This window comes from Microcebus murinus, chromosome 29, assembly GCF_040939455.1.
Source record: "Microcebus murinus isolate Inina chromosome 29, M.murinus_Inina_mat1.0, whole genome shotgun sequence".
Taxonomy (NCBI): domain Eukaryota; kingdom Metazoa; phylum Chordata; class Mammalia; order Primates; family Cheirogaleidae; genus Microcebus; species Microcebus murinus.
The window spans coordinates 14,214,377-14,230,551 of record NC_134132.1 but is presented as its reverse complement, the minus strand read 5'-3'; the positions used below and the strand labels follow the sequence as shown (position 1 = coordinate 14,230,551).

The following is a 16,175-nucleotide window of genomic DNA, read 5'->3' as shown; positions in this document are numbered from 1 at the left end:
CCTGATCTCGAGCGATCCTCCCGCCTCGGCCTCCCAGAGTGCTGGGATGACAGGCGTGAGCCACCGCGCCCGGCCTTAAACCCTTTTAAGTAATATTGCATAAGCCATGAAAATTATTAGTGTCTAATTCTCCTCCAGTTTCCATTTTGTTTACCACACTGTTCTTAAGACAGAGTATAATAAAATTACTTGACAGAAAAACTGGCTGAACAATGGCCTTGATTCAGACAGCTGACTGAAATTAATGTTTTCCTTTCTGAACTTTAAACCTCAAAGTTGTAGGCAATCTTTTTTTTTTTAATGGGTGAACAATTTCTAACTACAAAATGGAGACAACTCAATCTTAAAACTCAAATAGAATACTGAACACATTTATTAATAGGAAAAGGCTCAAATGCCTTCTACCGGATGAAAATGCTCAGTTTTTGGGCCGGGTGCGGAGGCTCACGCCTGTCATCCCAGCACTCCGGGAGGCCGAGGCGGGAGGACCGCTCTAGGTCGGGAGTTCGAGACCAGCCTGAGCAAGAGCGAGAGACCCCCGTCTCTACTAAAAATAGAAAGAAATCATTCTATTATCTACTAAATAGAAGGAAATTATTCGCCAAATAAAAAAAAAGAGAATGCTCAGTTTTTGCCTATATACGTTTAAAGCAAGTAGTCCCATTTTCCATTAATGTCTGCGAAAACCTACCACGTAGCCGCTTCGAGATGTAGCTATTTGTTCAAGAGCAGAGCGAAGCCAGAGGCATAAAAAGTAGGGATTAAACTAAATTGCAGACAGCTTTTTTTTTTTTTTTTTTAAAAAAGACTGCAAACACATAAAACAGGCTTACACACTTTAATCTGATGGACGTGGAGGGAGGAGGGGGGAGACGAGAAAGAAGCTTGGTTTCAGCTCTGTGTTATGCATGACCAGAGCTCCCTTTCTGAAAAGCAGCAGGCCGAGGGGGGCTTGCAAGCCGAGTCTGGGTCGGGGCGCTGCGAGTGCGTGCAGCCCAGGGAAGGCCTGGCTACCTGCGGGGCGCGGGGACGGGAGGGGGCGCCGGTTCCGAGCGGTGCTAAGGTGAGCAGTGTACCTGCAGGGAGGGCGTGGCCGTGCAAACGCGCCAACGAGGACCGGTCCGCGTATCATCGTTTTTTTGTTGTTTTTTTTAAAAACACGTTTTCCTTGCAGAGACGGCGACGCGGAACGGGAGGGCGGCCGGGCCCTAGACGCCCAGCTTGTTGGCCTGCGTGAGGACGACCTTGAGCACGGGCATGAAGGCGGAGGTCTCGCTGAAGTTGCTGGTGCTCACCACGTGCGTGTGCACGCTCAGGCCTCCCGCGTAGTCGCGCGCCTCCACGCTGCGCGCGATGCTGTGCAGGCCGCTCGTGATCGCCGGCGAGAGCTGGGGACAGGCGGGCCGGGGAGAGTTAGCGTTAGTGAAGGGACAATCTCGTGCCTGTCATCCCGGCACTCCGGGAGGCCGAGGCTGGAGGATCGCTCGAGGTCGGGAGTTCGAGATCAGCCTGAGCAAGAGCGAGACCCCTGTCTCTACTATAAAAATAGAAAGAAATTAATTGGCCAACTAAAGATATATATAGAAAAAAATGAGCCAGGCGTGGTGGCGCGTGCCTGTAGTCCCAGCTACTCAGAAAGGAGGCTGAGGCAGGAGGATCGCTTGAGCCCAGGAGTTAGAGGTTGCTGTGAGCGAGGCTGATGCCACGGCACTCACTCTAGTCTGGGCAACAGAGTGAGACTCTGTCTCAAAAAAAAAAAAATTAAGGGAGAATTTCCCAAGAGACCCTCCATCAACACAGATACTTAAATGGGACGTGAATAAAAAAAATTATAAAATTATACAAGCCGTTTAGCATTTCTAGAAACAGTCGCTTGGACTGAGTGACAGTTATCAAGTAGAACGATGAAAAAATGATTTACATAAGGAAGTTATTGGTGAATTATACACGTATAATAAACTAGGTAGGCTGGGCACGGTGGCTCGCACCTGTCATCCTAGCACTCTGGGAGGCCAAGGCGGGAGGATTGCTCAAGGTCAGGAGTTCAAGACCGGCCTGAGCAAGAGCGAGACCCCGTCTCTACTATAAATAGAAAGAAATTAATTGGCCAACTAATATATATAGAAAAAAATGAGCCGGGCATGGTGGCGCATGCCTGTAGTCCCAGCTACTCGGGAGGAGGCTGAGGCAGGAGGATTGCTTGAGCCCAGGAGTCTGAGGTTGCTGTGAGCTAGGCTGACGCCACGGCACTCACTCTAGCCTGGGCAACAAAGTGAGACTCTGTCTCAAAAAAATAGAAAAATCAATAAACTAGGTATTTTCTCACAGCAAAGCAGCCAGATTTCCTCCCCCAAACTGAAATGCTAACGTCTGTCTCCATTTAAGAACTTTGATTCTTTAATTATTTTAGATGGAGCCTCAGATCTTTCAAAAATTTTCCTATGCACAAGATTAAAGTTTCTTAATCATATCTCAAAGTAAGGACCCAATCTACTTTAAACCTTATCTACAACAGAGACCCTGAACTTTTGTTCCACTACCATTAGTAGGGCAGCAGGCATGACCAAGTGTTCAACTTACTAATTACTGACTGCTTTGCCTTATCTCTTAAAACCATAAAACCTGTAGTTTCCCATGTGATTATCTGCCATATATGTCCCACACTAAAGAGAGAAGACTTGACTTTATTTATTTTTTATTTTTTTTGAGACAGAGTCTCACTCTGTTGCCCAGGCTAGAGTGAGTGCCGTGGCGTCAGCCTCGCTCACAGCAACCTCCAACTCCTGGGCTCAAGCGATCCTCCTGCCTCAGCCTCCCGAGTAGCTGGGACTACAGGCATGTGCCACCATGCCCGGCTAATTTTTTCTATGTATTTTTAGTTGGCAAATTAATTTCTATTTTTAGTAGAGACAGGGTCTCGGTCTTGCTCAGGCTGGTCTCGAACTCCTGACCCTGAGTGATCCTCCTGCCTCGGTGTGAGCCACCGTGCCGGGCCAAGACTTTACTTTAGATCTATCCATGGACCACACTACCTGCACTATTGTATCAACTTTCTTTAGTTTGGTTCTCATGAAATGAGAAATGATTATTTTTATCCAAAGAAACTGGGTGTGCGGAATGGGGTTGAGGAATGCTGAAATGCAAAAATATAAAAAGAGAGTCCCAGTTCTTTTTTCCCTCACCTATCCTAGTGCTTTCATTAATAAAACAAGACAATTTTGAAAGGAATGGAGAGGGGACAGGGGAAGAGACAGAGTGAATGACTCCTTGCTGCTAGCTACCTTCATAGTCACAGCACTTTCACCTGCGACACTGTCTTGTGGCTACATCTGGCTTTGTTTTTATGTAACAGGTGTTCTAGAATAAAAGGATCAGGATTCTTAGATCATGAGGAAGATTACAGATTTCATCTCTGGCAAAGAGTATCTACCTACTCTCTGATTTCCTGATACGTGGGCCATATAAAATGAACAGCAGAAGGTCAGTTACCTTAGGGCCGATACAGGCAAGCTTGTACTTCTATTCTTTGTTATGAGAAGCATTACAATTTCTTTTCTCTCTCTCTTTTTTAAAACAGGGTCTTGCTCTATTGTCCAGGCTGGAGTGCAATGGTGCGATCATTGCTTACTGTAATCTTGAACTCCTAGGTTCAAGCGATCCTCCTGTCTCAGCCTCTCCAGTAGCTGGGACTACAGGCATGCACCACCACACCTGGCTAATTTTTTAAAAAGTTTTTTGTAGAGATGAGGTATTCGCAGGCTGGTCTCAAACTCCAGGCCTCAAGTAATCCTCTCACCTTGGCCTCCCAAAGGGCTGGGACTATAGGCGTGAGCTACCATACCTGGCCTCTCTCTCTCTCTCCCTTCCTCCTTTCTGTCTCTCTCTCAGATTCACACACACACACACACACACACACACACACACACACACACACACACACACACTCTGTCTGACTCCGTCAACCCAATGAATGAAGTTTATGATTTGGACGGTTAGAGCAAAGCCCATTCAGTGACTGTCATGACAATTTTGCCCCCAGCTGTACTAAATGAGAGTGTTGATGAGACACTTATTTTACTAGCAACTAAGAATAAATGATCATCATAAATCCTCTATTTCCCCCCAAACTTACTGTCTGTTCCCTAAGTTTATCGTACAGAAACTCCAAACGCTTGCTGGCATCATCTAGCTTCCTCTTGGTTTGCTGCAAGAGAGGAAAAACAGATGTCACAGCGGAACATTCACTTTTATCCAGAGAACTCGCTCTGTCTCATTACACAGAACATCGCGCCAGGCGTCCCCGAACTACAGCCCGCGGGCCACACCCGGGTGTTTCTGCCCGTTTGTTTTTTTACTTCAGAATAAGATAGGTGCAGTGTGCATAGGAATTTGGTCACAGTTTCTTTTTGAACTATAGTCTGGCCCTCCAACGGACTGAGGGACAGTGGACTGGGCCCCTGTTTAAAAAGTTTGAGGACCCTTGCATTACACTCAAGATGTTGAACAGGTTCATTGTATAAAGAAATGGAGGCAACTATGACTAAGAATCGTGAGCAGATTATTAGAACAGGGGCCGGCAACCTACTAGGGGTGGTGTGGGACGGGGAGAGGATGCGTTGTCCCTCCAGTGGACAAAACAGAGGACTGGTTAGATTTCACGTGAACTGCAAACTCACCTGACAAGGTGTGCAACTGTGCTATGTTCACAAGCATTGGGAGGCAGGAATGGGTCAGTGAACCACAGAAAAGAGGGTCTAAGTACAGCTATTGTTGATTATGGGAGCTCAACGGCAAACATACAGAACTGTGGAATCTTGTATTAATTTTTCAAAAATAATACCTCTATACATTCAGCTTCAGGTAGAAAGAAAAAAAATAAAAAAAAACAAAAAAAAAAAACAAAAATAATACCTCTATACAGGTAGTCCCGGGGTTACAAACGAGATACATGCTAAGAACATGTTTAGGTCAGATTTGTATGCAAGTCAGATCTCTGATGAACAGCCCATATACGGTACTCCTGCTGCTAATAATAATAACGATACTCCAGTGGTGCGTATGTAGTAATAACATAGTGTAATACTGTAATAATTAATAGTAACACCCCTGTACTGTAATAATAAGTTGCAAAAACTGTTGTGCTTTCTTTTAATTTAAACAAACAGAACACAGAAACAAACTCATACAAAAAGTTTAGACAGGAGAAATTTCATAAAGGAATATTAAAGGCTAACATTCACCTAATGTTGCATCAGCAATAGGCTAACAGGAATGTTACGCTCACTGTAATCTTCTAAACAAATCAACGGTAACTCTTTCCATTTCAATAATTAATCTATGACGCTGCTTAGTAATAATGGATGCTTTCCTTGGGACACCGCCTTTCACATGTTCCGTTATCCCCACTGTATCCTTTACAATTGTTCCAACAGGCAAGTGACTGCAGCCTAATGCTTTTCCAATGAACGAAGGTGGCTGGCCTTTCCCGAACGCTTTATCGTTTCTACTTTTGTTTCCCTTGCAATCATCTGTTCTCTCTGCCGCAGGCTCACCTGGACTTGCACTGTACTTTCACTTTGGAATCATGGTCGTGGGGGCAAACACAGACTCACAAAATCAAATCAAAAAGTTAAGAAGGAAGTGATAACTGCGTAAGTGACGATATAAGCAGCGAGACCAGCTGCTGGTGTACAGAGGCTGGCCAACAAACTGCTTGCGCCATATGAAAGTTTGCACATGTGTGTGGAAGACTAGCTCCTGAATTATTAATTTAATCATTTAAATTATAAATGATCCTCATAGCGAGCCTTGGGAACCCATCTGTAAGTACAGAATGCTGTAAGTTGGGTTGTCTGTAACGTGGAGAGTGACTGTGCTTAGTTGTGTTTGGTACCTTTAATCTTGCCTGTTTCTAAGCCTTTAAAGCACCAAGAAAAAGAGAGAACATTATCTTCTGGCAATTTAAGGTTACTGAGAGTAGTAAAATAGGTTCTTAAATTAAAAAGTGTTTTTCCAAGAGAACTACAAATCACTGAGGGAAACTGCAGATGATGGAAACAAATGGAAAAACGTATCATGCCCACAGACCGGCAGAATCAACACTGTTAAAATGTCCATATTACCCAGAGTGATTTACAAATTCAATGCAATCGCCATCGAAATACCAAAATCATTTTTCACAGATCTAGAAATAATAGTTCTACACTTCACTTGGACCAAGAAAAGAGCCTGGATAGCCAAAGCAACCTTACACAAAAGGGAACTAATCAGGAGGTATCACTTTACCAGACTTTAAGCTATCCTACGAGGCTATAGCAACCAGAACAGCACGGTACTGGCACAAAAACAGAGACATAGACCAGTGGAACAGAACAGAGAACCCAGATATAAAACTATCCATTAAATTAAAACGTACTGACTCGTACGTGAAGAATCGGAGGCATGCCATGTTCTTATGAGCACTGCTCCAGTTCTGAGTGAAGTGGCCTGTCTCTCTTGAGGGTGAGCACGCGGCTGGCTGGTCACCAGTTTCACTCGCTCTCCTGCTTCTGGTCTGCTCTCTCTGTCACTCCCAGAATGCGGGCCATCTATGCTCATTGTTTTCCTGATGCTTCCAGTATAGGGAACTGCTTTCTACAAGACTAGCAGAAGGCTGCACATGCTAATACTCAATGTCTGATCAAACAACGAATTCCAGAAGCTGTTTTTTCAAAGCAGCACCGAGCAGCCAATGGTTAAATAAACATTCAATGTTTGTGGACAAAATGTGGAATTTCATTTAAAACAAGACTGGCTTTGTGGAATGTTTGTTTTTGCCAATACACAGATGTCCTCTAGCCAAACCAATTATTATAATATCAGTTGCTTTAAATACGAATATGACTCCAGTATCTAAAACACTTAACTATCTTTAAGATCTTTGCAAAATACAGAAGATGATCTGTCTACTTTGAAAAACTTAAATGTGAGCCCAGAAAGAAATCCTAAATCTGAGTTTCTTGTATACCACTGTATGTTCTATTTATGTGCCAAACACAAACAGGTTTGTTGATGAGAGGCAGTATAGCTTGGCAGTTGACAGCACAAATTTTAGAGCCAAACTGTTTGGGTTTGAATGGGGGCTCTGAGCTTAGGTGCTACTGAACTGCTCTTTGCCTTAATTTCATCATCTGTAAAATAAAAACGACAAATCTACCTCCCACGGGGTTACTGTGAGGTCTAACTACATTTACACATAAAAAGCAATTAAATGCATTTCTATATGTAATGTAGACTATGTAAGTGCTAGCTTTATGACTTTTACGTAAGCTCTTTAGAAATATACCTTGCACGACTTTTAAGTTGTGAATATAGAAGAGTTTCATAAAGGATTGCTTTAATTAAGCAAAATATGAAAAAAAAAATACGTACAGGGTCTGTGGCTGAAGAAAGGCAGCGCTGAATAAGGTCCTCGAATGTGGTCTTCAGAATGAGGTGCTCGTCTGGAATGGGTTTCTTGGTGATTTTTTCCGTTGGTAAAGACTGCACATGCTGGAAGAAATCATATCATAAAATAATCAGAAACATCCAGAAGGCACCTCAACACACAAAGCCCTGAATCTACGTGCTAAGGAGAAACCAACAACATTGTAGATAGGCCTGTTCAAAAATCACATGAAAATTTAATGTGTGACATCATCTGGGATAAGTAAAAACGAAAACCAGATATCTAGGAAAAGGTATAAACAGCCCTACAGCTTGGATCGTCACAGGCAGGACTGGAAATTTAGGGAACGTATGCTGGTCATTATTGGCTTCTAACTGCTGTAACTGACGGGGAGTAAACGTGAGCCGGCAGGAAATGAAAACAAGGCAGTGGAAAACACAGCTGGCTAGTTAGCGCGGCGGCCCGCTCTGCTTGTTGGCTCATTTTTATATATCCTGGCATTCTTTTATTCTTTGTTTTACTCTTAGAGGTTGTTAACTGGGCTGTGATCAAAACTGCAAGATTAAGCCAAAGACTAAGCTAGAAGAAACCCATGCTGTGGCTGAGCATATAGATGGAAGAACAATGAAGGAATATTCAAATTTTTAAGTTTTACTATTAATAGTTCATCATTAGTTCAATCATTCATTTGAAGGATATTGGGCATTATGCACCGGGCGCTGGCTAATGGGAAAAGCAAAGTTAAAAAACATCAGAAATGTGTGTAAAATAGCAACTGTGGGCAGTTAACACTTAGTGGAACCAAAAGACACTATGACCGGGATTCGGCGGAAAGGAGGGGAGTGCTCTCTTCAGGAAGTCACGTCGAAAGGACAAGCAGGAGTTACCCAGATACGTGAGGAGGACAGAGCCTTCCAGACAGAAGGAATGACACGTACAGACGAAGGACCATGGCATCGGGGGACTAAAAGGAGGCCAGTGTAGCTGGAGCACAGAGAGAGCAAGAACAGGAACAGGAGCTGAGGCCTCTAAGACATCGTTAAATATTCTGGCCTTTATCCTGAGAGCAACAGACAGCTGTAATGTTTTAAGCGAAGAGGAGACAAAATCAAATTAGAGATGGATCAAAGCAGATACTGGCAGGCCAATTGGGAGGCTCCTACGCTGGTGATGGTCTGAGATAAAAGGTAGCGTGGACCAGAGTAGAAATGCAGACAAAGGATTCGAGAAGCATTTTAAAGTGATATCCACAAGATTTGGGGGGGACAGATTTGAAATAGAAATTAAAGGGAAAAGAGTATATAAAGATGATTCCCAGGTGTTTGGCTGGATTCAACAGGAAGGATTATGGCGGCGTTCACTGGAAAAGGAAACATGGAAAGAAGAGTATGAATTAAGTTTGGGACGGGTTGAGGCCGCCAGGCCTCCAAGACGCCCGAGTAGGCGGGTGGCTGGATCTACGGCCTGGCTCAACACTACGCGTCTCTCCCTCTTCATGGTAACTGAGGTTTGGTCTAGGTAACTACAGCCCAAGAACCCAGGTTTAAATAAAGGTGTTTTGCTAAGTAGCCTGCCAAAATAACACAGAGTCATAATAATCATTATTAAAAAAAAAACAAAAAACCTTTATAATTTACATTTTTATTTTTAAAGAAAGAACCGAGACTTCTCACCTTCATCAAAATATTTGTTTTTATAATGTAACTTTTAGTACTTAAATTTCTTTAGGCATAACTATCTCTTAACAGTATACTCTTATAATACGGATACAAATCTTTACAAATTTGAGTTCAGTGAGTCAAAGAAAAAGCAGACAGTAAAACTAGTTTTTTACTGTCTTCTCATGTTGAACTTTGATCTGAACTTTACTTTTCAGGAACAGAGCAAAATATTTATCGTTGTATGGCTAAGCCAGTTGTTATATGGAAATGTGTTAGATTTTTCAACATCTAGGACTTTGCCAACTAGATGTTTATGTGTGAAAAGCAAGTAAAAATATATATATCTCCATCCAAAAATGAGGCTTTATTATTCACTTTTATACGTACACAGGAAAATACATTTTTATTTTACATTTTAAAGGGAAAAACCTTTGGAAGCGGCCTTTGCTTAGCAACCCATGATGCAGTGATCATTCAACAGATCTTAAACTGTGGCTACACGTGACTAGGTCAAGTGACATACCACAATGGCCAAGTGACAGCAAACAAACACCATCAAATATGTAAAGCCTCTTCTAGAGAGTTTATAGTATGTGGCTACGTAATTGAAAAATAATATATTATATATGATCAATTTTAAAAAAAAAGGGTTACCATTTTTTGTTAAGTCATCTAAATTAAAACCACATTTAGGCTGGGCGCAGTGGCTCATGCCTGTCATACTAGCACTCTGGGAGGCTGAGGCAGGAGGATTGCTCAAGGTCAGGAGTTCAAGAGCAGCCTGAGCAAGAGCGAGACCCCGTCTCTGCTATAAATAGAAATAAATTAATTGGCCAACTATATAGAAAAACTGAGCCGGGCACGGTGGCGCATGCCTGTAGTCCCAGCTACTCGGGAGGAGGCTGAGGCAGGAGGATCGCTTGAGCCCAGGAGTTGGAGTTTGCTGTGAGCGAGGCTGACACCACGGCACTCTAGCCAGGGCAACAGAGTGAGATTCTGACTCAAAAAAAAAACAAAACCAAAAAACCACATTTAGATGTTCATTAATAACAATGTCGGCCAGGCGCGGTGGCTCACGCCCATCACCCTAACACTCTGGGAGGCCGAGGCGGGAGGATCGCTCAAGGTCAGGAATTCGAAACCAGACTCAGCAAGAGCGAGACCCCGTCTCTACTATAAATAGAAAAAAATTAATTGGCCAACTAAAAACACAGAAAAAATTAGCCGGGCGTGGTGGCGCGTGCCTGTAGTCCCAGCTACCTGGGAGGCTGAGGCAGGAGGATCGCTTGAGTCCAGGAGCTGGAGGTTGCTGTGAGTGAGGTTGATGCCACGGCACTCTAGCCTGGGCAACAGAATGAGATTCTGTCTCCAAAAACAAAACAAAACAAAACAAAACACAACACAACACAACACCATATCTAGATGTTCATTAACTAACAGCGTAATCGTGAAAGTTAAGACATGAAAGCAGACGTACTGAAAAAGAGCCCTCCCTCTCCCCGCTCCATTGGAGCAGACTCACTGGTACCTGGACGGTGTTTCCGATGGGGGCCCCCGGGGCGCCCTCGATGTTGGGCTTGGAGAAAGCGGGCGGCGGCACGCCTGCCTGGCCGAGGGGCTGCTGGATGCCGCCGGGGAAGGGCTGGCCGCCGGGCAGGTGGGGCTGCGGGAAGGCAGGCTGGCTGGGCGGCGGGACCGGCGCGGCCGGCTGCTGCTGGAGCACCTGGGACGGGGCGTCGCCCACGGGGTGCATGATCGGCGACGTGATGGGGACGGGAGGCGTGTAGTTTTCAGGCATCTGTTAAGAGATGGAAATAAAAGACACCGGGAGGAGGAACAAAAGAGACAGCAACTGTCCCTCAGCTTGAAACGGGGAGCCAGGCTGTTCCAGGGTTAAACAGATTTTTTAATGGTAGCAGAGCACTTATTTCAAATGACATGTCACGCAGAATTCTAAGGGCAAGACGTAAAAGTAGAGGTCATCTGGCTGAGAGGAGTAGGGACCTCAGACCTGGACCTCTCAGGTCTGCCCTTGTCCTCCAATATTTGCCCCCAGTAAAGGGAAGCCAACACCACAGTATTTTTTTTTGGGGGGGGGGACAGAGTCTCACTCTGTTGCCGTGGCATCAGCCTCGCTCACAGCAACCTCACACTCCTGGGCGCAAGCGATCCTCCTGCCTCAGCCTCCCGAGCAGCTGGGACTACAGGCATGCGCCACCATGCCCGGCTAATTTTTTCTATATATTTTTAGTTGGTCAATTAATTTCTATTTATAGTAGAGATGGGGGTCTCGCTCTTGCTCCGGCTGGTTTCGAACTCCTGACCTTGAGCGATCCTCCCGCCTCGCCCTCCCAGAGTGCTGGGATGACAGGCGTGAGCCACCGCGCCTGGCCAAGACCACAGGCATCTTTGAAAGAAGACGGCCAGTCTGGAGAACTCTGTCCAGCAACACTGGGACCAGATGTGTCAGGTGTGTGTGTTTGACGTGATCAGGACATAACACCTTTTCCTACATCACTGAGTAGACATCACTTGGCAATTCTATCACGCCAGAAGTAGCAGATTAAGTTTCTGACTACTACTCGCCCAAAATTTATTTTGGGTTTCTCTGCTCATTTAATGTCTCCCCAGTTTTATGTCACGGCCTCTCATTACTGTATTTGGGGGAAGAGAGGTCGCAAGGAATAAAAAACAAACACACTAGGAAATGGCTTGGGCAGAGAGAAGACTCTTTCTTTGTGTTCTAACAGCTCTCAATAGTTACTGACATCTAAATAATGTTCAATTACAAGGCTATTTCTTCGCTTATATTATATGTAAATGAAAAAAGCCCAAAAGCTATTTCTTCACTTATATGCAACAGAATCGCCAAATTCATGATTACTATTGGAACTGAAAGACCAGGCGTTCTCAAACTACGGCCCGCGGACCACAAGCGGTCCGCCGGGTGTGTTTGCAGCCGCTGCCTGTCCTGCTTAGCAGCCGGCGCGTCCCGGGCCCACAGTGCGCACTCTCCAACGGTCTGAGGGACAGTGGACTGGCCCCCTGTTTAAAAAGTTTGAGGACCCCTGTGAAAGACCAAAGCAGCTCCTAAAAAAAAAAATCATCAATTCTGAAGCCTGAGATTTCATTTCTACTTTTTTTTTTTTTTTGCAAAGAGGCCTGTTGGGAATTTCTATTTTGCCTTCTAAAAGGGCTTTAATTTATAATACCATCATCAGAGCAAGGCTTTGATGATAGCGTTTTCTACTTTCTTCCCTCCCCTCCAGGGATTATTAGACGCATGTTGATATAGGCTTTAAATCCGCCAGTCGGAAAGCTCTGCTTCGGAAGGATCAGCGAAGCGGGTATGCCCCGAGAGGCCGTACGATTAGCGTGGCATCGGTAGGCCCACTGGGGGGACATCTTTTTCTAGTACCTTTTTCTTCTTGGGTACTCTGTTCAGAGCTGGAGGGTCATTCCAACCATTCTGAGGACCTGGAACAGACAGCAGAGGACATTTTCCTTTCAGAATCCCGAAAGGGAGAGAACGCAATTGAATCCATCAGCCGATACTTTGCAATTCTGCCTTAACCCTGAAACGGCTGTCACAAAGATTTCACCAGCCAAGCTGTGGGGATCACTATGGAGCCCCGAATCTCACTTCCACAACTCTCATCGTCACAGAGCTTTGGCCCAGTGGAGAAGAGACCTTGACATTATTTCCACTTAAAGCACAGGAACTACGCTATTAAGGATGGCTAACTCTTTGTCTATATTGGTATATAACCTCCAAAGATCAGATCACTATTCTCTCCTTAACAAAGAAAAATAAATCACCTATTATTCTCTCCTTAACAAATAAAAAATAAATCGCCTGAGCTTATAAGAAAAAAAAAAGGGCTTCTCATATATTCAACATACAAAAAAAGGATAAAAGTAGCAACCTCCTGTTTGTCAAGAGAGCAATTCAACATAAGCAAATCATTCACAAATGCTAAACGTAATAGAAACACTGTTAAAAAATAACAGAGCTCGACTACGTAACACCAGTAATTTTTATAACCTTCGCCTTGGAATTACTTATAAAGTTAAAAAAAGCATTCAAATATCTGCTACGATGTTTTTTAATGCTGTGAAAAAATTCCAGGCTAGCAGCAAATATAAAATTAAAATACTATAAAATGTGGTCAATTTTTTCTCAAAAAACCCAAAAAAATTCTCAAAGTGGAAAACAGACATCAGTAGCAGAACTCATTAAGTAGTTGAATCATTATCTTTAGAAAAAAGGAATACAACATGCTGGAAATATGATAGGACAATTTTTAAATCACAATATATTTATTTTACATTTCACTAAGTTTGAGGGCCTTTTTTTTTTTTTTTTTTTTTTTTTGAGACAGAGTCTCACTCTGTCGCCCTGTGCAGTGGTGTCATCATAGCTCACAGCAACCTCAAACTCCTAGGCTCAGGCAATCCTCCTGCCTCAGCCTCCTGAGTGGCTGGGACCACAGGCACATGCTACCAGCCCTGGATAATATTTCTTATTTTTTGCGGAGACTGGGTCTTGCTGTTACCCAGGCTGGTCTCAAATTCCTGGGCTAAAGTGATCCTCCTGCCTTGGCCTCCCAAAGTGCTAGGATTATAGATGTGAGCCAGTACAGCCGGCTGAATTTTGATCTTTTTTAGGGAACTAGATACTGGCTAAAGAAACTTTTATGTTATGTGTCTATGTATGTAAATACAAAAAATTACTCCCCTTCCAATAAATTCTTTCAATATTTTAACTTTACATGATGTTAAGTCACGACAAAATTATTAATACTTAGCAAACCAAAGAACTTGTGACTGACGCATAAAATCACAGAAACTTAAAAAAATACAGATCTCCTAATCACTATGTACTCATTTGCTTTGATTTTTAAAACAGAGTTTATTTCCTATGAGTTTACTAGGAAACAGAATGCCAAATATTGTTCAAAACACAAGAGTTAATCATAAAATAATAAACTATGTGCTATCTGATTAACAGATTCTTAAACTTCTGGTCATATACAGATTAATCATTCAAACCTCTCTCCTCACCTTCTAGTCTTACTCAGATCTAAGACAATCGTGGCATAGTTGTTTTCTTTATGTCTATATAAAATACATAGTTTTTACGACTTAAAGCTATTTGTGTAATCATATACATTCAATCAGTTCTGAAATTTGACTCAATTAAGCAGCTAAATAAAAAATGATATTGATCAGATTCAGGATGTCATCATCTTTGAAGTTTGCATGCATTATTAATGTCCATTCATTAATTGTATTCGATGATTCAAAGATTCCCAAAGGTGTATTTTACAACTAATTCACCTTCCAACATAGGTGCCTGGTCTTGGATAGACTGATTTTCTGCAGATAAAATGTAAAAGTTACTTAAACAGTATTGTTGAAGACATTCTAAATTCTACTTCTCATTTTATAATTGTTTCTTCTCCATCAACCCCCAGAAAGAGCAAACTAGTTTTATATGGGAACAAAACTTACTTTTTAACCAAGTCACATGAAATGTCTTCTATCTAATTAAGAAATTAATCAGTTTTAAGGTAAAGTGAATTTATTTCAGTTGTATCAGATCCACTAACATTTTATTTCATTTATTTATTTTTTGAGAAAGAGTCTCACTTTGTTGCCCAGGCTAGAGTGAGTGCCGTGGTGTCAGCCTAGCTCACAGCAACCTCCAACTCCTGGGCTCAAGCGATCCTCCTGCCTCAGCCTCCCGAGTAGCTGGGACTACAGGCATGCACCACCATGCCCGGCTAATTTTTTCTATATATTTTTAGTTGGTCAATTAATTTCTTTTTATTTTAGTAGAGACGGGGTCTCACTCTTGCTCAGACTGGTTTTGAACTCCTGACCTTGAGTGATCCTCCCTCCTCGGCCTCCTAGAGTGCTAGGATTGCAGGCGTGAGCCACCGTGGCTGGCCAGATCCACTAACTCTTAAACATCACTTTTTTCTCTTACTGTACTAGCTAACTCTTTTAAGAGAAAATTTTATCCCTTCCTAATTAAAATAACAATATCTCCCTAATTGTTTGCATGGATTGTTTTTCTAATATTTGACCAATGAAGCTCAGAAATATCACTGAGAGGTACTTAACACGTTGTACCTAGTGTGGCCACTTCGGTATTATTCGAAGCTGTGAATCCAACTCAGCTGGGGATCTTGTTAAAATGCAGGTTCTAATCCATTAGGTATAAGGAGAGGACCCGAATTTCTGTCTTTCCAGAACCGTCTCCCAGATGACACCAACGCTGCCAGTACAACACCCTCTTTAAATACAGCGTTTCCCTGAAAATAAGACCTACCCATCAAACAAGCCCTAGCAGAATGTCTAAGAATGTGCGCAATAGAAGCTCTACCCCGAAAATCAGCCCTAGTGATGGGCGTGGCTATGAAAATCAGCCCTAGTGAGGGGTGTGGCTGTGAAAATCAGCCCTAGTGAGGGGTGTGGCTATGAAAATCAGCCCTAGTGAGGGGTGTGGCTATGAAAATCAGCCCTAGTGAGGGGTGTGGCTATGAAAATCAGCCCCGGTGATGGGCATGGCTATGGAAATCAGCCTTGGTGATGGGCGTGGCTATGGAAATCAGCCCTAGTGATGGGCGTGGCTGCATAGCGCATCTGCACAACCCGTGCATCGTGGTGGAGCGGGAAAGAACACGAGCAGCCCTTCTCATCCGCCCCGTGAGAGCTCTAGTGCTCGACAGGAGAGATCGGGGCCGGTGGCTCTAAAGGAAACAGAGTCGCGAGACGTTCAGGATGGGATTCGGGGTCTGGAGAGTGAGGATGATGTTCCAGAATGAGGATGATGTTCTTCACTCTATTTGAATCAACGTAGATGGTTGTGCCGCACTTAAAAAAAACAATAACACATCCCCTGAAAACCAGCCCTGGGGTATCTTCTTGAGGAAAAATAAATATAAGAGCCTGTCTTATTTTCGGGGAAACACGGTATTAGTGCTGAAGGCACAGAGAGTTCTGGCTAGAAGATAATCCAAGATGGAGAAAATAAAGCATTCTGGTCAACCAGACAGGCCTTCTCCTTCCCTATAAGACTG

General features: G+C 43.4%; 1 protein-coding gene across 16 annotated transcripts in view; it reads right to left on the bottom strand.

Moving 5' to 3' along the window:
• Positions 1-824: 824 nt before the first annotated feature.
• SEC31A (SEC31 homolog A, COPII component) overlaps positions 825-16,175 on the bottom strand; it is a 64,894-nt gene continuing 49,543 nt past the window's right edge. For 9 of the 16 annotated variants that reach the window (XM_075998627.1, XM_075998630.1, XM_075998631.1 and 6 more), the window contains 5 exons: positions 12,506-12,564; positions 10,616-10,885; positions 7,411-7,530; positions 4,133-4,204; positions 825-1,388 (listed from right to left, as the gene is read on the bottom strand). In XM_075998627.1, the coding sequence (XP_075854742.1) occupies positions 1,209-1,388; positions 4,133-4,204; positions 7,411-7,530; positions 10,616-10,885; positions 12,506-12,564 (701 nt within the window). In that variant the 3' untranslated portion in view covers positions 825-1,208. Of the gene's footprint in view, positions 1,389-4,132; positions 4,205-7,410; positions 7,531-10,615; positions 10,886-12,505; positions 12,565-14,427; positions 14,467-16,175 lie in introns of all 16 variants that reach the window. The other 7 variants (XM_075998629.1, XM_075998632.1, XM_075998624.1 and 4 more) reach the window with 1 other exon arrangement.